Source organism: Spodoptera frugiperda, chromosome 1 (genome assembly GCF_023101765.2).
Source record: "Spodoptera frugiperda isolate SF20-4 chromosome 1, AGI-APGP_CSIRO_Sfru_2.0, whole genome shotgun sequence".
Lineage (NCBI taxonomy): Eukaryota > Metazoa > Arthropoda > Insecta > Lepidoptera > Noctuidae > Spodoptera > Spodoptera frugiperda.
In genome coordinates this window covers 5405149-5431046 of record NC_064212.1, presented here as the reverse complement: position 1 = coordinate 5431046, position 25898 = coordinate 5405149, and the positions used below count along the sequence as shown (strand labels likewise).

The window sequence follows — 25898 nt, the reverse complement described above, 5'->3', positions numbered from 1 at the left end:
AATCGAATGCTAATACAAGATTAATATACACTTATGTAAAAACTTACGTTTTGGTAATATTTTCATAGATTTTAAAAAAGATATAAGGTCAAGGTTCCAAAAAAAAGAAAAACTGGTAAGTCGACGATAGTCAGCCTGCTTACAGCTAGTATTTACATAAAGTAACGATTAAGTCTATACCTAATACCTATTAAAATATGTCTTAATAAAAAAATACTAACTAATACTTGCCTACATTACCTATAAATTAACAGTATGTAATTAAACTTAGAGATTACTTGAATTTTGGGTACTAAAACAAAATTGCTAAACAAATCTAAATGAAATTAGGCACAGATTATTTGTGTCGTGTGAGTGTGTGTGTAGATTGTAGTCTAAAATAACTCATATGGCTTAGAAAAAGACTTTTTTGTGGAGGGAAAATCATCCAATGACTTTCACGCCATAATCAAAGCGAGAGGAAGTGTCACTCTTACTGACTAAAAACCACTCCGTTTCTACCCCTACTTTTCGAGTCGGAGCCTCGGTAACCCACTAGGCAGTTAGAAAAAAACTTAAGATGTAATTTTCTATAACTAAACTTGTTGACAAATTGTTTACAAAAATGAATAGCAGAGTAAATCCATACAAAAGCTAGTCTTTAATACACAAAGCAAACCAATGATGATATAGCAAAAACATATGACGTCACAGCTAAGATTACATACATACATACAAATCTCGCACAAAACGTCCGTTTTTGACCGTTCGAGAATATTATTGAATTTGAATAGGTAGTAACTATCGCACAATGTACAGAGTCGTGTTCGCAAGTCAGTAACCTTTTATAAAATGTAATATGTAACAAAAACGAATGGTTAAACTAATACTGACGTGACTTGGGGTGCGATAACTTATACTTAATTATTATTGTATTGCTTATATAATTGGTTTTTGGCTGGTTATTTGGTTATGAAAGCCTTTTGTGTTTTCTAAAATCATTGTTTTTATAGAAGTGTTGTTGCGAGGATTTGATGTGGAAGCTAGCATTTGGGTTAACTCAATTAAGAATAATTCATGTATTGTTTCTTAACTTACGACAAATACACATAGCATGGGTAGACAAGACATACTGCACAATGCTGACATATCATGTATGAAATACAAACTTAGCTTAGACTACAACATGACACATCTTTAGTATACGCTATGCCGTTACAATTGCAAAACACACTTTTTCATTTTGTTTTTCTAACGTTTATAAGTCTGCGTTTGGCCACCAACCCACTTACTGACAGGACGACGAAGCATTTATACAAATTTTAATTCTAGGTAATAGGGAATGACCTATGTTATAGGTATTTTGCAATAAACCCAGCCAGACATACGAAACATAATTAAACTTTGAAATTCGTTTCGAGCTGTTTATAATTTATTTTTTTGTACAATTATTTTGCATTTCTGCTGTCATTATATGGGCTTTGAACTCTTGCATGGGTCTGTGTGATTGTTGTAGCTAATAATTAATTATGCTAAGTTTGTCATACGATGAGGCCAGGTAGGTATGTCCCGAAAACTGTGACCGTCAGAGACCAAGCAAATGTCCATCAAGGCATGCTCATATTCTTAAGATTCAGTGTCCTAACTGCGATCCCTAAGATATTTCATTCTTCGCATTTGGTATGCGATTATGACAAGCCCTCAAGGATGAGGCTTTTGTTTAGCAGTGGACGCATTGACCGTCTGGAGAGGGTGACTTATGCAATAAAAAACAAAGACCTATATCCCGGGTGATGATGATGGGAGTGATATGGAGAAGGAGTACTCACCAGGCATGAGGCACATGAGTTGTGGTGGCGATGTAGTCCTGTTGCCGGAGCTATCTACAACTTCACGTTCCTCCGTCAAATACTGGAATTACACACAAACATACCATTATTTTATATTGCAACTATTTTTTGAGTAGGGCTTTGACTGCCTACAGAAAACTGTCGCCATCGTGGGCCTTATGTTATCCCGCATGGCGTTCAATCACATTCTTAACACCAAAAAACTAAAATACATAATCTACGTATTTCTAATACATAACATAATTGTATGACATTTTTTCATAATCTTGTGTATTAATTACACAATACAATGATTTCAATAGGGACAAAAGCCTCGTGATCCGATGGAATGGAAAACGGTCACGAACAGAGAAAAAATATTTGCTGTTCAATGGCTGGTAAGTCCACAAGGAGACTACTTTTTTGGGAGCTATCAGAAATAAATCTTATTTGAATGCAAGGGAAGTCGCGCAGCGGATAGCTAGTAGCATTAAAGTCTGTCTAACTGTCGCTCTCAGAGACATTTAATGATTACTTAAACTATTCCTTAGTAATTTTGTATCGAAAACAATTGCTAAGGACTGGATTAGGCAAACATTAAATTACTTAAAGTACGGCCAAAAGTGTTTAGAGTGCTTGTTCCAAACCAAAGAAGAACAAGTAAGAAACTTCAGTTACTCTTGTTAAAAATCTATTACAAATCTCAAAGATATATCGGTACATACCTCCATAGACCGCCATGCGATAGCGAAGAGTAGTAGTTCGTTCCAGGATCCCTTGATGAGCAGCATCTGGTCTTCCAGCTCGAGGGAACTGAAGTGCGGGATGTCGCGCGCCCACACCACCAACGCGGCTATCTGTTTGTTGCCTGGAAAGTATATAACAAAGTTATATATTACGTATTATATTGTAAAATACACAAAATCAACCTTTATTATATGCTAATTTATAGAATTCATGACATAGTTGGAGAAAACTGGATGTTACAATAATATTATTCATGTCATGTCATAGACGAAAAGATCACTAATAAATTAATAACTCGTCGAGCGCTGCTCATTATTATGAGCCCCTGTCGTGGCTCGAAAGTAGTCGAGCGCCTCGCGCAGTTACGAGAGTAAGCAATAGTGTCTAATTTTTAGTTTGTCAAACGAGCAAATATACTCCTTTTATGAAGTCGGATAAGATATCATTACATTAACTATAGTATGTATGTAAACACGACAGCTTTATAAGTATTATTACAAGTTGTATATTCGATTCCCAGATCAATACACAAGTAACGTATACGCGTAGATATTATCGTGTCTCGCCGACGTTGATTGATGGATACCATCCATGTCACTATCACACATCACAAATAAGGAAATTCGTCCTTGTTGATAATAATAATGTTAACAAAAGGTGTTGTGTTTTGTTTGCAAATACTTATTGTAATTGATATCGAAGTTTAGAGAGTACTACAGTAAGTGCAATGTAAGTAAATAATATGTACCTATGACTAGATATTAAATAATGCAAAAGATAATAAAATAGAGTATAGAAGGGACTTAATAAGTCACTGTTGGGTATAGTTTCCGTATAATCGCAAGAGATGGAAACATAGTCTAACATTTAATTATAAGTTTCATGAGACATAAGTTGGGTATTCCTTACTGACGCTATAACTTCAGAACACACGAACCGATTTCCACGTTTTTTGCATTTGTTGGAAAGGCTCCGTGAGGTTTATAGCAAAGAAAAATCACTAAAAATTCAAGAGAAAAGCAGGAAAACAGGGAACAGGCTTTGCTAGTACTCGTAAAATAATACACGTAATAATTTAACAATCGAATATACATAATTATCTATTGCACATTATGTGATACATATCACGCGCTGATAAAAGTATTTGTCTCAAATTCGACCTATTTCATATCGGAGCACTTTCTACTATCACTTTTGTTCCAAGCAGGTTCTTATCTTAGCACTAAATGTCACAATGGTTTACATTTTTTAAACGATAACTTATCATATAAAGCTGACAATGAAATTCGAATCAGCCACTGTAGATACGCCTTCCAATATATGTTTATACAAACATATAATGTATTCTGCTGCCTCGTTGGTCGAGTGGTCGCAAGTGCGACTGCCGGAGAAGAGGTCTCAGGTTCGATTCCCGGGTCAGGCAAAGTATTACTGGGCTTATTTCAGTTTTTCGAAAATGGTATCACGGAATCTGGAATTGTGCTTAGTATATGGGTCACCACCTGGGACTTATAACACAAATGGTGAAGTTTTAAGGCATTACGTGCCGTAATGTGCACCTCTGCCTACACCTTCGGGGATAAAAGGCGTGACGTTATGTTATGTTATAATGTATTCTCTATAGATATATATGTATATGTACGTCTAATTTGTTTTTCTTGAATCCCTTTTCCTTCTTGTTTGTCCTGCCTATAATTTGCGTGGGTAGAGATTCGATTAAGCCGTAATTCTCTTTTAATTTATTGCGAATTGATCCTGACTTCGTATCCATACAGAATTAATGGTCTCACAAAGTCACAGAACGTAGTTATTTGGTGCAATCAAGATGTTTGTTTCGGGTCCCGCATAATTTATACGACCGTAGATTGACAAGTTAGATTCATAATGTTAGGTCTTTATTTATGTCCAATAGTATGTCTAGTGTATTATATTATAGTATGTGTTTCCTTTGTTGAGAATCCAAATAAATGACTAAATAAAATTGCCTCTGAAGAACTCGTAGGCAGAAATGTGCAAGGTATAAAAACTCCTAATCTTCATTTGCATAAAGTATTACACAGATCTTAATTTAAATATTTTGAACAGCTTAACTGCCTTTTTAAGGCGTTGCAAATCCAGCTATTACTATACTTTTTAGGAAGAGTTAAGCTGTTCAAAATATTTCGTTTCCCTAGGAAACGATAGATCCGGAGCTGCGGACTACCTAGCGGGTTTACCGGGCTCGAAAAGCAGGAGTAGGAACGGGGTGGTTTTTAGTCAGTAAGAATCTGACACTCCCTCCCGCCTCGCCCAAGGCAGGAGAAGTCATTGGATGATTTTTCCCCACAAAAAAGGGGGGAATCGATACAAACGACATCAATGCGAGTCGATATGTAGCCATATTCAATAGTAGCTTAGGCAGCTGGCAGGCAACCCCAAGCCAAGGAAACAAAAAGTATCCCGTTTCAAACAAACGTAATTTCGATTCCCTTTCATTCTATGTAACCTAAGTAAACAGTAAGTAAACCACATTGAAATTAAATTACAAAGATAAAAATATGCTTCTGACGTTACTGTATCGATTTACCTGGAGTTAAGGAAAATAGTCCCTTTATAATGTTTTTACTGTGTTTTTTTACAAGAATTTATAAGGCATCCGTATGATCGTTTACATATAGGGTGGCAATTCGCAGAATAACTGGGGGCCTTTCATTATTTCATATTGAAACACACGCTACGTTTTTCCTTGAATTAAATTGATCTATATTGATCGATACAAGTCGGCGACATGTCTTTCATTTCTTTTTAAAGTCACAGACAAGTAACATCGTGATTTTAAATTAACTAAAAATCACGGTTTACTCAAGTATAATAATGGAGAAAAGCTCTACTAATTTCGGGTTACAGAGGGACTCTTTATCATGAACAGCGTGCGCGTCTGATTTTTAGTTAACTTAGTATGTCTCACGATAGTTATTATAAAACATATCGGGATTTTAGTACCTTTTTTCAACTATGGCCAGAGATTTCGTGTCTATAACTTTATAACATGACGTATAACAGAAACGCATCTAAACCGACTTTTCCTCAAACACAGATTTGTTAGAACAAACATAAAAAAAGTAGTTTGGGGTAATCCCGACAACACATTTAGTTTTCACACAATGTAAAATGTTTTGTTTACATTGAGCTTATGAAACATAATATAACACGTAGTCCTAAGTGGGTCGATAGATAAAATATACAAAGTAGATATATAAAATTTAAAAAAGGCTTAAGTATAGAGGTAAAATAGTCTCAAGTTTCGCCTAAAGTCGTCACAGAAAACAATACATAAAGAAAATGTGGCAACAAACTGCGCAAATCATTTATCCATGAGCAACTTAACTTTAAAATTCCAAGTAACTTGAATGACAAACTATTTTTTATAATATTTGCGTCCTCGTTTGTTTTTTTGCCGGTTCGCGTCCAATTTGACAAGGATATAAAGTATAGCAAAGTAATTATGATTTGATGTGTTTGCTATGCTTTATAGGTAGGTAAATAATAAATAACTTACGATACAATATAATATAAGTAATGAAAGCCTATAAAAAAAAGTTAACACTTTCTAATCCTACATAAGTTTGTATGTATGTTTGTTTGTTACTGCTTCATGTCAAAACGGCTGAAGCGATCAAGATGAAATTTGGAAGAGGGGTAGATTATGGTCCGGAATAACACATAGGCAACTTTTTATCCCACGGGAACGCGGGCGAAACCGCTGGCAGAAGCTAGTATGTTCATAAATTGCTTAAATCTTGTTTCAATACATTTGATCACTACTCTTAATTATTGATTTATTGAACATTAACAGTGGATTAATGGTATTACGTAATGAGAAAAGCAAAAGTGAAGAGATAGAAATAACAAACGTCATTTTAGAAGAAAAGTAACTAAGCATATACCTACGCAGAACACTCAGCTTTAACCACCAAGAAAAACAAACCGTTTTACGAATTTTTATCTCCACGATTTTAGCGATAAAATCTAAATTTCGAAGCGCACACTAAAACGTGCACACAATATTATGTAAAAGTAAATTTCTCATCAAACGCTTTACACGCACTGGTCACTTTACTTTACCATGGGAAAAGACCGCAGTCGATAGATCTATACATATAATAAAATCGTAGAAAAGTGCTGTCTGTACATTGAAAATAAAAATAAAAAAAATAGCAGGGGTTATTGTTATGTCGATGTCGAACCCAAAAATGTAATTAACTTTTTTTTTGTCTGTTTGTCTGTTTGTCTGTTTGTCTGTTTGTCTGTTTGTCTGTTCGTCTGTGCGCGCTAATCTCAGAAACGGCTGATCCGAGTTGGATGCGGTTTTCACGAATATATTGTGGGATGCTTAAATTTACATTTAGTGTTTGTTTCATGTCAATCGGTTCATAAATAAAAAAGTTATGTCAAATTAAAGAATCACGTCGAACATTCTATGCTTATACCATTAATCTCCGCAACTATTTGACGGATTTGGTTGAAATTTGGTACAGATATAGTTTAGAACCTTAGAAAGGACATAGATATATTTTTATTTCAAAAATCAAAAAATAAAAATAAGAAATAAATTATTTATAAATAATTCTATGTCGATCGTTACACGACTTCGGTTCATGTTATTGTTTTAATTTATCGAAAAAAAGTAAATAAATAGTAAAAAGGTATGAAAAAAAATAATATCAATATAATAAAACATTTAGTACAAAGAAAATGCTCTAACGGAGTATAGATAATTCTATGTCGATCGTTACACGACTTCGGTTCATGTTATTGTTTTAATTCATCGAAAAAAAGTAAATAAATAGTAAAAAGGTATGAAAAAAATAATATCAATATAATTAAACTTTTAGTACAAAGAAAATGCCCGAACGGAGTATAAATAAATAATCCAAGTTGTCTTTATCCTCGATAGATGGCGTTGGGATCGAAATAGATCGCGCTATGGTTTCATTACATTCATTTGGTTGGGTATCGGCCGAGCGCTTCGGTACTATCGTAGAAAAAGTGTATTATCAGTCGTATGATTATTTGTCTGTAGTGGTCCTGCTGTTTCGTATATTCTAAATTGGTTTCGTTGTATTTGTCAATTAATAAGTTTATTTGTTGGGTTTTCCTGGTTTTTTGGTTAAACTATTTAACGTAGGTTTAGTTTGATATCGATTATTAGTAGTTACTGTAGTTAGTTTTTTTAATAAAATTGTAAGTCTAATTTATAAATTAATTAGATTAGATTTAAGTCGTTTCTTTTAAATTATTTAGTTTAAGCTTGGTTATTATAGCATAGAGGATAGGTTGTAATATAGTTTCTTTTTTAATTGTTATAAATTCGTAATTCGTAGCTTTCTTTAGTTTTAAGTTAGTTTAAGTCCGTTTTTAAACTATTTTTTCAATGCCCTAAGTGAGTATACATCTATTAAATTCAAACGCAGAGCTCATTATGTTGATTTTTGAAGAGTTCCCTGGAATATCTTCCACATCTCATTTTTGAAGAGATCCCGCGAGATCGGGAACTATGTGGTTAAAACCAAAAATTTGCCGGAAGTCACTATTCCACGCGAACGAAGTCGCGGGCAAAAGCTATACATACATACAGGTCAAACTGAAAACCTAAATTTTTGAAGTCTGTTGAAAAATAGGAGACCTGTTAGTCATCCTACCGTCTACCTATGTATATCTATAATATAAAAATAAGTCGGGTATTCTTTCCTGACGCTATAACTCCAGAACACACGAACCGATTTCTGCGGTTTTGCATTCGTTTGGAAAATTTCAAGAGAAAAGCAGGTAAACAGGGTAAATCATTGGTGGCGAAACGGAGTTCGCCGGGTTTGCTAGTTGAAAATAAATTCCCAAGTGTGATTAAGAAGTAATTGATTCCGTAGGATACAGATTAAGTTACTAATGCAATGACCTACATAATAACAGTCCCTTTAACTTCCCACGTAACTACAAGCTAAGCTAAGAATGCTAGACATTGCAAAAATGTTTCAATACTTATAAGTTACTAGTTACTTTCGCGCGGCTTCGCCCGCTGTGCTCGGTTCCTATTGATCATAGCGTAATGATTTATCCTCGATAAATGCGCTATCCAACACAAAAATATTTATTCAAATCGGACCAGTAGTTCCTGAGATTGACGCGTTCAAACAAACAAACAAACTCTTCAGCTTTATAATATTAGTATAGTATAGATAAGTACTACTAATAAACTCAATGTAAGTTATATATTTCGTAGATAGAAACTGTGACGCCATTTTTAAACCAGTTTCAAATTATGTATGCCATTGTAATAATGTATTTATGTACATAAATACATATAAACATACCTGAGTTTTTATGTTGCGTGGAATTTTTATTTTTTGCGTTTTATTCCTCGTGTATGACGGAGTCACATTATATGGCAATGATTTTAGATTGATGCGGGCTGAGGAATTTTAATTGTTTATGTTCGGGATTTTGTTATTGTTTATTGCTATTAGCCTCGTTGGTCTAGGGGCGTGAGCAATTGACGCGAATGGGGGTCTCCTCCGTCTAATGGGTGGTTGAGTAAATTATTTGAAATACAAGTCAAGTCAGTATTGAATAAGATGGGGTTACTACAAATGCAGCTCAATCGATGATGATTTTTACAAGTGTGTGAACAATTAAACATTGTATCTGCGAGCAAACCTTCAACAATACGCTTTAAGCTATTAGAGGTATGGTAGAGCCCCAGCTTAGTGAAACAGTGAAGCATTGATTTGTCTCTACTACGTTCAGATTCCTGGCGTTCTACTACCTACTATATTATACACGATGTAAACGGAACGCTCCCGAAAAACGCTACAATTTATTTTTGTTTTTATAATTTTAATCGTTTTTGTTTTCGTGTTATTCATGCAACATCAGCCTTAAGCAGTTGATTACATTTAATTTTTTTAAATAAATCTCCTTATTTACCATCACCTGTTTGCTTTAGAGAGTGTTCTGTTTACACACTTTCTAGCATCTCAAATACTTTCAATGTGCATACTGTCTTATCTAAATATTTTTTGTGCAATTCTCCGTATTTTTATGCATTGCATTATGACTTGCAGCTATTATCACCTACGTAAGAAGTCCTTCATGTTCTTTGAAGATTTCACAACTAAATGCAATCTTTAAGTTGTGATATTACACAAAAATAATTCTCTGTCTTTATTTTATTTATGCAAATAGGTGTGATAGAAAATGAAACCTATTTTAATATCTATTGGCACTATTTCTCTTTGACGCTTTTCGGTCTCTTTGACGGGAAAATTATCCTATTAGTTCTCTAGCCTGTGACGAGGCGAGAGGGAGTGTCAGACTCTTACTGACTAAAAACCACCCCGTTCTTACTCCTGCTTTTTAAGCCGGGGCCGTGGTAACCCGCTAAGTAGTCCGCAGCTCCGGGTAGGTAAAATAATATATTGACTCCTATATAAAAATAACTAGTAAGTAAGTAATGTTGATCCACGAGTATTCGTGTCACTATAATAATTTCCAATCACATGACTTTAATGAGAACAGGTGTCGGTTAAAATAAGGACGTCCATTCTTCATCTCTACTTGTAGTGCAAAAAGTGGCTTTTATTTTGAGGTTTTTATCTTTATACGTGTAGATAGGTAAATGTGTTACTTACTATAAAAATATCTACAGTATAGTGAGCATAAGTTACTCAGTATTAATAATATACTATCTGCCTCACTCAAGAGTAGTTTAATGATTACTTAACCCAGTCCTTAGCAATTGTTTTCGGAACAAAATCGTTACAAGGGATATTCATTAAATGTCTCTGAGTACGGCAGTATATGATACAGTCTCCAAGACTGTATCTTGGGAACTGAATACCGACTAGTAATTTTGGAACTAGTGGAACACCAATTGTTAAGACCATTAAAACAATTTGTAATTTAGCATCAAGACCACTGTTTGTGAACTTTGATAATAAATATTCCTAAATACTCTTTAGTACTTTCTATTATGCCTTGTTCGCACTACGCTAAAAATTATAGTCGAGAAGGGAGTATTTAGTAGCTCTCTCTCGCTTCAATTTTGGGACAGAAGCGAGAGAGAACTACTATGTACTTGCTACTCGACTAAAATGCTAGCGTAGTGCGAACAAGGCATTACTGATGGCCCTAAAACAGGACACCTATTACAGAAGCTTCTATGTTTGAACTTGGCTCTTTGGGGATCACCCAAAATCATGTAAGTTTAAGTGTGAGAGAGCCATGCTTCGGCACGAATGAGCGTGCTAGACCGGAGTGATACCACGGCCTTACAGAAAACCGATGTGAAACTTTTTCCGTTGTGTGAGTGAGGTTACGGAAGGCCCAATGTTCCCAATTCCCGATTCCCCAACAACCCTTAAATTCCTAACCCCAAAAAGGCCGGCAACGCACTTGTAACGCCTCTGGAGTTTCAAGTGTCCATGGGCGGCGGCGATTGCTTACCATCAGGTGATCCGTCTGCTCGTTTTCTTACATACAAAAGACAACAATTCAAATATATTGATAATATTATTGACTAGCTTTTGCCCGCGACTTCGTTCGCGTGGAATAGTGACTTCCGGCAAATTTTTGGTTTTAACCACATAGTTCCCAATCTCGCGGAATCTCTTCAAAAATGAGACGTAGAAGATATTCCAGGGAACTCTTCAAAAATCAACATAATGAGCTCTGCGTTTGAATTTAATAGATGTATACTCACTTAGGGCATTGAAAAAATAGTTTAAAAACGGACTTAAACTAAAGAAATATTATAATCTTTCCGAACTTAAGATGAAAACTAACTTAAAACTAAAGAAAGCTACGAATTACGAATTTATAACATTTAAAAAAGAAATTATATTACAACCTATCCTCTATGCTATAATAACCAAGCTTAAACTAAATAATTTAAAAGAAACGACTTAAATCTAATCTATCTAATTAATTAATAAATTAGACTTACAATTTTATTAAAAAACTAACTACAGTAACTACTAATAATCGATATCAAACTAAACCTACGTTAAATAATTTAACCAGAAAACCAGAAAAACCCAACAAATAAACTTATTAATTGACAAATACAATGAAACCAATTTGTTTAGAATATGCGAAACAGCAGGACCACTACAGACAAATAATCATACGACTGATATTACACTTTTTCTACGATAGTACCGAAGCGCTCGGCCGATACCCAACCAAATGAATGTAACGAAACCATAGCGCGATCTATTTCTATTTTTATTTTTTGATTTTTGGAATAAAACTATCCTATGTCCTTTCTAAGGTTCTAAACTATATCTGTACCAAATTTCAACCAAATCCGTCAAATAGTGGCGGAGATTAATGGTATAAGCATAGAATAGTGTTCGACGTGATTCTTTAATTTGACATAACTTTTTTATTTATGAACCGATTGACATGAAACAAACACTAAATGTAAATTTAAGCATACCACAATATATTCGTGAAAACCGCATCCAACTCGGATCAGCCGTTTCTGAGATTAGCGCGCATAGACACACAGACAAACAGACAAACAGACAAACAGACAAAAAAAGTTAATTACATTTTTGGGTTCGACATCGACATAACAATAACCCCTGCTATTTTTTTTATTTTTATTTTCAATGTACAGACAGCACTTTTCTACGATTTTATTATATGTATAGATATAGAAAACGGCCGGTACACGAGTACTTTAATGTTTTTTACTTTATATTTACAACGCCATATTCTCGCTAGTTGAATAATAAAAGATTTGCACCGTCATGCCCGAGCCTTGAGTTAGGTAATTAAGTAGAGGTTTATAAAATGTATAGAACGGGTAAAGTTCTTTGTTTGGTTAAAATAATTGTGTGCCAAACAAGCTTATTTGGTACTTTGGGTTTCGTATGTAGACCTAAACCCTTAGTATTCAACTCAATCCTGGTTTTGTTGTCTGATCTAACAGAAGTAAACCCTGATACACGATATATGTATATGTACATTAACAATAGTGTTGGTGATTAAAACGTTCTAAAATAACGTGCTATGAAAATATGCTATTGAAAGTTTTAAGTGATAATTGCATAGATAAATTAGACAAGGGATGCTCCGACTCAAACCTACATACAATACATCACACTCAGAGATTCCAGCCTGTAATAATGCATTTGAATATCGCAATTTCATACAAAACATACCTATTACCTACTTCTAAATCCTAGAAAAAAAAACAAAACTGCAACACCTACTTTAAAAAGTGTAGATACATTTAGGAGTTCCATTATTCTAGGATATCATTGCTTGAATTGTTATTGCTTATCAATATGAATAATATTATGAGACTTTCCTTATTTTTAGTGGTTTTCCTTCAATCACACAAAAAGCAAGGTCATCTTTCTCTTTGACACACACTTCCATGAATACACGTGCAATCATCAAGTTCGACGAATGAAAAACAAACGATAATTTAGGATTAATTATTATCCGAATTGAAATGGCAAATTATATATTAACATTCAAATTGCCACATGAAACTAGTTTTCGGAATAAATTAAACTATTACCGCTGTTATTTTACCTTCATAATAATATGTATTAATCGGAAAATCTCTTGAGAAACGGAGATAAGTTGTTTTTTTTTTTATTTATTGTCACGGAAATTTTCAGTAATCACGAGAGAGTCTGGAAGGTTTTCGTTGGCTTTGCCGCAGTGGGACTAAACTAAAAGTAGATGTAGTCTCAACTATAAATACCCGTTTGTGTGTCTAGCCATTTGGAAAAAAGTTGTGTTTATGTGGTGTTATGTGATCAATCGTCCTGTTTTGGGAATAAAGGATATATCACAGCGTTCCAACCTAGCAATATGTTATATATATTTGAGAACGTCAATATAATAAGGCTGTATGCAAAAAACAAACAGCAAAAAACTAATAAGTTTCCACGCAAATTAATGGAGAAAAGCTCTACTAGTTTCGAGTCACAGAGGGACTCTTCATCATGAGCAGCGTGCGTAGGCTGCGCCATTTTAGTTAATTTAGTATGTCTCACGATAGTTATTATAAAATAAAGAAGTTTCCAATTGACGTAGAATAGAAAATTTCTCTTTCAATTTATGTAAATGTCACAAAACGTAGTGTATCTGATGGCCGAAATTAAAATCATATCTTATCCAAATATTACATCGTAACTTTTTTACTGGATCTTAATACAAATACTGATTACTTACTTAAAATCGATCTCAATGCAAAGATTTAAAATTATTTTACTTTTGGCCATAGATTGACATGTGACATGACAAAAGACGATCGACATATGTATAAAACAACACATCTAGATTTGAAGACTAACTGCCGTACTCATGATTACTTGAAGTATTCCTTAGCAACGATTTTGTCCTGAAAACAATTACTAAGCAAGGGGTTTAGTAACCATTGAATGGCTCTGAGTACGGCGGTTAGTCTTACAAAAAGCAAACATAGAATATTCCTTACCTATCTGACAAAGGCTTGAGACAGGGGCGCGGAACTTAGGTGGCACATTACTGTCAGGTCCCACGCGGAGGAACTGGTACTCTTCAGTGGGGTCAGCCACCAGCGACTCCATCTCTAGCAACCGCTCGATTGACAACTCCTGGGGAAACAGCAACAGAAAATATTTCCATAAATATATTCTTTAATGTATCAATCAACAGCTGCTACTGAAAAATACTGACAAAGGTTTAATTAGTTTTCGCAAAAACATGAGTCTTTTTGTTTTGACTGCCTTCTAAAGTCGCAAATATGACTGCTAACATGCTTTATTATTGACTCAGAATCGACTCTGAGTCTGAAAAAGTTGAGTTCTTCACTTCTTAATATTAATTCATTCAAACAATCCACATTAATGCCCAAAATCGACGACAGCGCCCTCTACAATGACAAATAACTGTCTAAAAGTGGGTGTTCCTATTTTATACTGACCTACGCTTCTAGAAACCCCTTTAGGGAATAAACTATACATAGTATAAAGATATTAGTTATAAAATATATATATTTATGTGGGATAGGATTTTTAAATAAAAAATAATAACTCGTCTTCTATATTTTATTTTCCGTCTTAACGTCTTCGTGCCAATAATCATGTGACGTCTTTCTTCCATTGACTTCCTTTCATCGTCTATATCCCTCTCTTTCACACATAACACTCTCTCTTACACTTCCTCTTGCGTTCCGTTTCCCACATTCGGCCATCCGACACTCATGTCTGTCCTCAGACATGCTAAGCGGACATCCATTCCTCATAATATCATTCTTACATCATCATCATCATTCATCAAACAACATGAATAAAATAAACACATTACATATTACACATATCTTAATTTTAACTAACAACAAAGTCTACTTTCTTTTTATTCGTTTTAAATCTACCGCCTCTATATTTTCTTTTACGCCGTCTTCTAGCTTGCTGGTATATTTTTTGATTATTACCATCAATCTCTTTTTGTCGTTGCTTTATTTCGCTTTGTATTCTTTCTTTCTCCTTCTGCCTAGCATCATTCTCCTCTTTCCCAATATACTCTTTAATCTGCGAATCACCATCCAACGCTTGCTTCTCTTTTTTTTCTTTCTTCTTCTTAGATCTCTTATCTTCTGTCTTCTTAGATCTCTTATCGTCTGTCTTCTTAGTTCTCTTATCGTCTGTCTTTTGTCTCTTACTATCTCCTTCTGGAGCCTTCCCTCGCTTCTTGGAATTGAGTTTAGCTCTTATGTTGCTTACTGTAGCTGCTGTTTCTTTTTCTTTATCTTCTTTTTCTTCTTCTATGAGCTTCGGTAAGGGTTTTTGTTCTTCTAACTCTAGTTCGGCAGTAGTCTTACTGCTCAACTTAGGGTCTTCCAGCAGGTCGGGCGTAGACTTGGGTTTTCCTCTGTATTCCGCAGCCTCACCCTCGTCCTCTTCAGTAACTTTCACTGGATTTGGCTTGTAGTCCTCTACAAGTTGTAAAACTTCCTTCTTGACAGCTGGGCTAACTGTAGAACGTATAACCACACTCATTCCTACAGTAAAACCATTAATTCGTCTCATCCACTCATCCCCAGAGGGTAACAACAATACACTCCCTTCATTCATAATCATTGTTACTCTAGTGAGAAACTCGTGACCTAGTACAATACTATAGGGCATACAGTCTTTAGGCACAACATAGAACGTGATTCCTTCATAACATCGTTGATCAATAATAGCACAAGTTGTAAATTTCCCAAATGAATGTACTTGAGTAAGTCCGAGACCTGACAACACAACACCATCTTCTGTCGTCTTTGGTTGACCGATCACGTCGTAGAACTCTTCTGACATCAAGTTAACATCGCTCCCAGAGTCAACAAGCGCCTTTCCTTCGATATTTTTAATGAAAATATCCAAAATCGGCTTGCTTAGCTTCTTATCAGGTTTGTTTACAATCTGCATAATCTCTTTGTTTTGATTGCATTGACAGCCGTCATTCTCGTCATCGCCATCAGTAGTGCCAACCGGAGAAATAGAATCCATAGTGAACATTGCGCTCTTTGAAGTGATAGGATTGGCCGGTTTCCGCACCGAACGTCCTCCGTCATGTTGGCAGCGCTGTCGGTCAATCTCGCTGCTGATTGGTCGACTCGAACGGCTGCCGAAGTTTTCCGAATGCTTCGTCGTAGCACTCGTGGCCGTGCATTTCGTAGAAAGATGGCCGAAACTGTTACATTTGAAACACTTTATGCCATTTTCACAAGAATTCGATAAATGGCCGTGTACACCACAGTTGTAGCACCGTTGCCTTGTCGATGTTGAATGTTTTTCAGCTTTTTCGGTGACCTTCACCTTCATCTTTTTCTTCATATTTTCGTAAAGAACGAGTTTTTCTTTTAATGTCGGGTACGTCGTGACCCCGTACAAAATTGCTTTATTCGCTTCATAGTCCGAAATGCCATCGATAATGTACTGAATTGCAACATAATCAGGAAATTTCGCCCGTTTTCCCATTTCCTTCATTGTCAACATATACTGGTAATAGGTTTCGTCTTTACGTTTTCGGCGCGCCGCCATGAGCTCGTGCATTTCTTTGCTGTTTATAGTATCTGGGAATTCTTTTAGAAGCGCCGCCTTCAATTCTTCGTAGCTTCGGTGCACCTTCTCTGTTTTGAGCCACAAATGCGCTGTCCCTGTTAATGATCTGCGGGCGATTATTAATTTTTGTTGCGGCGTCCATCCAAATATTTCGGCATTATCTTCGATGTCTTGAGCCCATTTTGTGGAGGAATATGTGTCGCCTTCGTCGCCACTGAACTTTGATATATCCATGAAGACACCGTCTTTGCAAAAAATACTTTCATTTGTTCTGCTTTCCGCCATGTTCCGTGTCGTCTTGCCGTCGTATTTGCGTCCTCGAATATTCTCTTCGTCTTCCGTCTTGTTTTTCTTTTTATTTATTCCAATCCCGGACGAGCCGCCAAAATTGTGGGATAGGATTTTTAAATAAAAAATAATAACTCTTCTTCTATTTTATTTTCCGTCTTAACGTCTTCGTGCCAATAATCATGTGACGTCTTTCTTCCATTGACTTCCTTTCATCGTCTATATCCCTCTCTTTCACACATAACACTCTCTCTTACACTTCCTCTTGCGTTCCGTTTCCCACATTTATATATGGATCACTTTTCATATCAAAGTTATGAGGTCTAACGTAGGTGGGTTAATAAATGTGTGTGTGTTTACTTTCTCTCGAGTGGGTTTTCCATTAAATTGAAATGTACTAAAATAGTGTAAGCACGTAAAATAAAACGTGTACAAGATTTTCCCTTTTAACTAAAAACATCTTCATAACTATCACTTTGCTGAAATAATAAAAGCTTTATGGATAATACTAAACAAGTCTGGAAAATCACTATCTGTTGAGAATATTATAAAAAATATATGACCTAACCGTCTGTATTATCTGTACATACGCGCGATAATCTCAAAAACAATTGAACAGTTTTTGATGCATTTTTCACCTGTTATCAGAGAGATCAACCTATTGGTAGAACCTATTCTTAAAAAGTTGGGGCAACTGGAGTAATATACAATTTTAAACCCAAATGTTAATAGCAACATATAGAAGAATTTAATACGTACAATCAACATACAGTCGAGTGAACACGTTAGTCACCAGTGCAACCAATCGATACTTTGATATAAGTGATTCGTAATCGTCCCTACACAACAAACAAGCGTGGCGCATCACTAGCCGTAGGGTTGTTAGTATACGAATTCTATGTATACTTCAAATGCTTGATATAATTTTATTGAAAACTGTTATGTAATATTTACATAGTAGTAATAGTAAGTTTAGAGGCAAAAAACAATAATGGACCTTATTTCCTAACTTAATAAAAAATCTACTTCAGCAGTTCCAAAGAGGAAGACATTTAAAATGATATTTATGTGTATGTGTGGGGCTGTGTGTTAATCGCCTAACAACTAAAATGCATTAATATTCATAAAATTCAAGTTGATCTTTCGTTAAACATAATTATTTAATACGAATGTTTTATGGCCCTACAAGATGTAAACATTTACGATCATATAGTTTTTATCCTCAATTGGACAATAACGAGTTCTTATTCATTTACTTTGAGCACAAACTAGGCATACACCAGCCCATACTTCGTTCCATTAAAATCGGTTCCAATCTAAAGTTACAACGACATTTATGCGCAGGAGTAAAGACCGTTATAAGTTCTCATTAAAGTCAACTTTAACACAAAGGTTATGAAGTTCAAATTCTTTTAACTGATACGTTCACGTTTAAATACCATTTCTGTTAAATATTAACTCTAATTACGCGTGTTATTGGATGTAAAGGGCACACTTAGTACCTATTTGGTTAATTAAGGGCGCCCCACTCGGACACAAATCTGCAAAACAATTTTTATTGTTGCGCACTTCGATGGTGACGCAAACAATTTTGACATTGGGCTACAAAGGTTTAATAAACTTTGAAGAGCTGAGAAAATACGCATCTTTTGAAGGCAAGTCATTTTCGAAGGCACCCAGAATCACAATAGAATAAAATCAATACAAACTAGACTTAGTTCTATAAAAGTAAAAAGCGATGCCACGTCGCACGATTCTTACCTGTACCTGCACTGAGCTGCTTGGATGTGCATCCTCCGTACCTCTGGCTGCCCTTTGTCGCTCCTCTTGGACTGCCTCCCTCTTCATCCCGCACGCGAGACATTTCTGATACCTGCAGTACTGGCACCTATTCCTTTGCCGCTTGTCTATAATACAGTTACGCTCTTCACGACACGCGTACGTCAGATCTTTTCTTACCGTCCTCTTGAAAAACCCTTTGCAACCCTCACAACTGAAACAAAAGGTTCAATGTAATATTGTAATCCCCAGACAGGTGATAACTTGTGGGAACAATAGCCTATGGCCACAGTTGCGTCTAAATAGATGGCAATAACCTAATGCCGGCACGAAGGACAATCAAGGCATAATAGCCACAAAGGTAACTAAACTACTGGCAACCCAGTTGCCAACCACCATCTTCCATTATTTATTAACACACTCGTTCAAAGTAATCGATTTTTCTCCAACAAAAACTACATTTTACATTTCATTCGAACCGAGAAACATTTGAATGAGCATACATAAGTATACAAAACATGTCGGAATTATCATAAAGCTGGAAAAACAATGGTACTACCTACCACCTACTTATATTTGCAGAGAGCTAAAAATAAATTGGTAATTCTAAATAATATATTATGTATGTAGATGAAAGATAAGAATAATTAGAATTTGCACGTTGCAGCTACGTTCTAAAGAGCTCGATAATGATGATGTATATCACTTGTGCGGAGTACGCAATCAATAAAATTATTTGGGAGTGTCAAACCAGTCCACATGCCGCACATACATGATCAAGTGCTCATTAACATTCGCTAAGAAACCACTATTAATATACGGCATAGCTTCTAATTGACTGTGAAGACGTACTGGGAACGTATTGTTGCATGTTTGTGCCATTGATCGATATCATGTTCTTGTAGCAGTGGTATAAATAGATTGAGCCGTAGACAGCTTGGAATATCACTTCTTGAATTAATAAAGACTGGAAACAGTATAAATCGTCTGTCGATAACACGACTTAATTATGAATTAAAGGTAATAGCGCTAGCTCGATATAATGGCTTCAAAGGTTGCTTTGGAAATATTTTATTAGCTGCTTAAGTATTGTTAGACTAGTGAACTCATTGATCGTTAGAACATACTTATACTATTGGTAGATTTATATAGAACTAGTGGTCGCCTAGTGGTTGAAATTCAACCATAATTATACGATTTAATTTACAATACCACTTAGCGTACGTTCAAGGATAGTTTTTATTTAACTCAAACTCAAACTCTTTTATAAAACTCTTTTCATATGAGACGTGAGAATATCATCGCAATGTCTATCGATTTTGACGTTTTGTCAAATACGATCAGATACTATGCATGTGTGTGTAATGTTTTATTTATTGATTTAATGTACTTTATAAGCATTATTTTTGAAAAATATTAGCGTTCTCCACTTCTCCTACACATAAACTATAAGTGTTCCAAATTTTATGCTCCTTCGTCCGCGCAATTTTCGTAAAAAGCGGTCCAAAGTTTTTGCATCACGTATTAATATATAGATATTAGGGTGTCCCAAAAAAATAAAAGTCGGTATTTTTGAACGCATACCCTCTAATTATTTTCGAATAGTGTCAACATACACGTAAATAAAGTTTCATTTACCTAGAAGCACAGTAACCCGTGCCGACTTGCCTTTATACATGCCAGTACTTGCAAATTTTGGCGCGTCGGAGTTATCGTATCGCAGTGCTGGTTATTACTTGTTTGATTTATTAGGGAACATATTGTTTTCATTTAGTCAAGATGTCAGGGGTATTACGCAGTTCTAAAAAGTGCATATTCTTCATAGGTGATGTAAAACATCAAATTAGCGGTTCGAAATTGCCCTCCAATTGCCAAGTATTGGCAGTTTTGATTTACAACATTCGCGAAGACAATATAATCAATGAAAGTGCAAACCTAACTATTCCTGAGTGCATTATTTATTGGGAAAAAGCCCGTATATCAACTAAAGCATTACCCAACTATATTAAGATGCTAGTAACCTTATACCAAGTTTGGAGAGATCTACAAAAAAAATTCGAACAAAACCCAAGACTTATTTAAACGGCCTCCTCAAGTTTATTTCTAATTTGGATAATTTATTCGACATTGCATATCAGATTCGACGCTCAATAAAGATAGATGAAGATAGGATCTTCTTGTAGCGACAGAAAGAGTCTGGCAGGCCTGGTCACTTAGCTGGAGTGGACAAAAACCGGAGCCTTGGTAAACTCGCTAGGTAGGTCGCAGCTCCGGATCAGGTATCAGCCCTACTGGGTCCATCTATGTTGGTCTGATGGCTCTTTGTACCGCATGGGTCTGGTTCTGATCGGGCGGCGAGCTACCTTTTGCTCGCCGTCCGCAGACCCGCACTTACGGTGGCCAGAGATCGTTGCGCGATCCCTGACGCCCGGAGTGCCTCTCGTGACGGTTAGATCTTGAGAAGGTTCGTTTCCTTACGCGTCCCGCTTCTTCCTTAGCTAGCATGGCTGCTTCGCAGAAGGAGGAGATCGCATCCCAGTCTCCCTCGCTCCGCACCATGGATTGAACCAATGCCGGACGCGAGAGGTCGCCGTCGCTGAGCACGTCCCTGAGGACACGGCGGGGCTCAGCCCATACAGGGCATACCGCCACCTATACACCAATATGTTCCAAAGTGTCCTTCAGGCGGTCACTATTGAGGCACTTGGACTCAACATTGATGATTATTCCATATGTAACTCCTCCAAAAGCAAGGCCTTGTTCGATCATTTTAAAATTGATGACAGTTTCCTACACTAGGTCCTATTCATGGTCAAAGAATGCTTTTTTTTCTACAAGTAAAGGCACAAATGTTAATACTGAAGCCGTAAATGATACAGCCAATGAGGGAGCAGTGAAATTAATGCAAGATTTCCACGAAAAAAATCACACTTGAAGAGGAACAAAAACAGTTATTACTACATTGCGCACAGGAACACAGAATGAAATATCCTGACTGTAGAAGAATGCCATTACAGAGGAAATTTTGTATATAATATTATTTTAATAATAAATAAATATTTACAATAATAAAAAATATTAATTTATAACGTTAAAGCTAACTTAAAGTGATTTTCCTTACAATCTCCATACAAAATTTTTCTTGAAACTTTGACATCAAGTCGGCACGGGTTCCCGTTATCCGATACCAATGATATTTTTTATTTTAGTTATTATGGTCAAATAGAAAAAATATAGAGGGTATGCGTACTTAAAATCGAAAATTTTTTTTTCGCCCTACTTGGCTGGGACACCCTAATAGATATTGATAACAAAAAGTTTTCTAGAATGGGATTCAACATTCCAACAGAGCAAGGCAAAAGAAGTAGCTATCAACTCTCACATTTTACAAAAAACATGCATCATATTCAAGTGCTGACAGACAGATGGAGTCTCTTCAACTATAATATTTTTATAGTATGTTTTACTAGTTAAACTCCCCTAGTTTTCGTTTCCCTGCTTTATTTTACTAAAATTAAACATTCCACCTAAAGTTTAAACAAGCAAGTCTGAATAAGAATGCTTCCACTATTATTCGCTGCTCTATCACAGTGACGCGGGGCATGCATCACGAATCAATTTAGCACATTGTGGTCTATTTCAAATTCACTTCGTTCAATTGGTGTTACTCGCATCACATAAATAAATGAACTTTATCTTCCCCATTAATATTAACACGAGCTTGTTACGTAATAACACTGTTCGTTAATAATATATTTTCTGCGCAGTTATACCTAATACCGACAGATCCTTCGGGAATAAGGGATGACATCGGCGACCACTCGATCATATTATCCTACATTATTTCGCTATCCTCGGGTGTTGAGCCGTATCGACTATTGATGGAAATGGAGAAAATAATATATTTTCGATGTCATCTTTCATTATTTCGGAACATGTTCCCCGTCGTGAGAAATTGAGCCAAATTAGTAATAACCCCAATTTACGTTCAAAATAAAATTTGGAAGTGCCTGCTTCTGTTATTTCTGATACAATCAAATTATGGAAGGGATGGATCAGCTCAAGACTGTCATAAAAGTCAACTTAAGATAGCTATAAAAACGAAAGAGCGGCTGAGAAAAAACAACGATCAAGTACTTACAAATGTTAAACCTATTTGTATCCACGAAATGGGAATAAAGGCTGATTTCAAATAAACATTGCAATTCATCATAAGAAATGTAGAACTTGCATCCGCACTTGTGATTTAATAGAATACCTTTATTATAAAGAATCTAAATCGTTTCTCTGAAAATATAGTCCCTAAAACTTTTATGGCAAACAATAAATCGTACAGAGCGAATACTACAAATCTTTATGAAAACGTGCATAAATGTTAGGTATGTTACTCATGTTTCCTATGCAAAACTGCGCATTACTCGTTGAATTGTGCAATGAAATAAAAGTACGAGTAAAATCAATAAGAGTCCGGTCAAAAGGAGCAAGCGGTGACGCATGTAATTCTCCCGGGCCGACGTTAATGACATGATTGCGTTTTGAACCTTCGACATGTGTTTCGCAACATCGGCCAGTCGTGACGAATGCCACTTTCTCTACCTACCACAACCAAGGATATCGATTTTACGTATATAAATAAAACCCGTAAATTACTCTTCCAATTTAGAAATTGTAGACGCTGACATGAAATCGAACCGTTACATGGATTTTTTCGCGCGTTCGTCACTCTTATTTATGAGTCAGGCACAATGTTGTAGAGGATTTGTATACCATATGTGTTTATGTTTCAGCTAGGTACTGTGTTACGATTACAATGCGATATCAGTATCAGAGTTAAAACCATGGTCGCGGGCGTGGTCGAGTACCCATTGTCCGGTTTCTTCAAAGTTTGCAAACATAGCTTTAAATCTTATACGTTAGAGCTTTAAATCAACTCGTGTGCGAACACGCACGCCAATAAATTAGGCAGGTAGTAGGTAGGTGTACTACGCTTTAGAATTCGCAAGGAACCCCCTTTTATAGCGCAAGTTATTGTTTTAAAACGACGAAACCCTCGTGATATATTGCCGATTAATATGTCAATGTAACTATACCATCATTTAGCTTTATGGACTAATTAATGCTTTATAATTAGTGTTATTTTAAATGAATGGTTGTAGGTGTACACAAATATATTAGCTATAGGCACTAGAGCAAAATGGCGCACGATTAAATCGAACTTGAAAGTTTTGAAGGTTACTCGATTCAATTTACAATCGTGTTTGAGTATTGAAAAGTACTGTAGAAATCGATAATTGTTTTTATCGAAGCATTGTTTGATATACCTGTGTACTTAGTAGATAAAACTAGCAAATTACATTTACTAATTGAAGGGCTTGTAGCAATTAGGTAAATGTCAACAGTCGTTTACGTGTATCGTGAGTTTGCTCAGAACGCAGGCAGAGATATGAGACGAGTAGGTAAACATATAACAAGTTAATACATTATTTTAATACAAACAAGTTGCCAATCTTTGTTTACGGGGTCTTTTGGGTTGACACTATGTGGTCACCCCTATTGAGCTAATACTTGGCTCTATCTTGACGGGGACTTTGCCGTGCCAGATACGCTTCTAAACCAGAAAAATTAAAACGAACCAAAGTTCATACTACTTAACTATCTTAATGATTCCTTTTAAGTCTGTTACAGCAAAAAAGCACAACTTGAAGTGGAAACACTTGAAGCCAACTAATCTGCGACACTTATCGCTGATGGCAATCTCTCAAGAACGGAGACTTTGCCAAGCCAAAACTTTCGAAAGACTATAAAAACTGATCTGTATAATTTCAGGATTCACTGACTACAGAAAATCTTCAGTACTGAAGATATTAAATGAAAACCCATCAAAGTGTGTCTTGTTTCACATTCCATTGCGCTTTACTTTAACATAATTTACATAGCGTCGGTCGATACTGTGCAACGGAGTGAGAACAAAACCTTTGCACTTGGCAAAACACGACTACTAGACTTAGACTACACAGTATAATCGTGTACTATCAAAGAATTAACTCGATCGTACATTGTAAGGCTTCCTTTTGCCTCACAGAACATAATATATTACGTTTCGATGCAAATTAGGGTATCCGTGCATTAATTAAGTAGGTTTCTTTGTGATTCCATTAGTGTATTTGTATACTGTAGCTATGAATAGTACATAAATGTATTTATAAGTTGACAGTAATTAAGTACCCAAGTTTATATGTTAAGGTCTTGGAAATAAGACCTAAGACAGCGAAAAGCCTGTAGACGAGACAGATAAATGATATTAGATAGATGATATTCTGGAGTGCCGACATCATAATTTTTATCCAACCGTGTTAAAAGAAGTTTCATTAAGTAATTAGACTTGAATCTTGTAAGAAACGAGATTAGCATTTCGCTCCACAGACTGAATATTTCAGATAGGGGGTTTCCCTGATTTTGCACGTTTAGGAATTAAGGTAAAAAACCTAAAATGACATCATGTCTCAAAGCAAAGCGCTCTTGAATTAAATGTAGCCTAAGTAAATCATTTTAGCTAATTTAAAACTATTTTTAGATTTCCTCTAAGATTTTGAGGGTTGTCTTGAATCCTGTACCCTTAGTACGAATTTGGTTTACGTTTTACAAAAACGTAACGAGAGCGCTTTCAGCGTTCTGATTGGCCGGTGTGAATGAACCAACCATAAGAGTGCAAACACAAAACAAACTCGTACTAAACCCTCAGATAGACACAGTTCTGATTTCATTCCTATAACTACGAGAGCCCTAACCAACTCCTAATATGAAGTTCAGTGCAATATTTAAGACTTATTAAACAAGAGATTATCTACGTTGCTAAAAACAATCGAACAAATGAAGAAATTCCCATTTGACAATACAGAACATGGATTAAAGACATTAAATACAGGGCCGTATTATGTAAACTGCGTAAAAAGGGGTTGAGTGTGAAGATGACGTCTGAAAGCGACGTGTGGAAGATAAATGTTATACCAACGACAAATTAAATCAGGCTTGGAAAGGGATGATTACAACGCATTTCGCAATGTACCTACTGGCTCGAGATTAGTTGCCGTTCTTATGTTTTCTGTGACAACAGGGCTATATTACTGTAGAGGTTTGTAGATACTGTTTTTAACCCATATAAATAGGGTGTTCTCAGTTTGACCTG

At 35.7% G+C, this 25898-nt stretch overlaps 2 protein-coding genes across 12 annotated transcripts in view; both read right to left on the bottom strand.

The window, feature by feature from the left end:
* Positions 1–25898, bottom strand: part of LOC118273518 (protein ultraspiracle homolog) — a 50535-nt gene that overhangs the window by 4082 nt on the left and 20555 nt on the right. For all 11 annotated transcript variants that reach the window (XM_050694298.1, XM_050694081.1, XM_035590526.2 and 8 more), the window contains 4 exons: positions 18695–18926; positions 14053–14191; positions 2534–2676; positions 1809–1890 (listed from right to left, as the gene is read on the bottom strand). In XM_050694298.1, coding sequence (XP_050550255.1) covers positions 1809–1890; positions 2534–2676; positions 14053–14191; positions 18695–18926 — 596 coding nt within the window. The remainder of the gene's footprint in view (positions 1–1808; positions 1891–2533; positions 2677–14052; positions 14192–18694; positions 18927–25898) is intronic.
* On the bottom strand, positions 14435–17621 carry LOC126910695 (uncharacterized). Its single transcript, XM_050693799.1, has one exon. The coding sequence runs from the start codon at positions 16928–16930 to the stop codon at positions 14924–14926; it is 2007 nt and encodes a 668-aa protein (XP_050549756.1). The 5' UTR covers positions 16931–17621; the 3' UTR covers positions 14435–14923.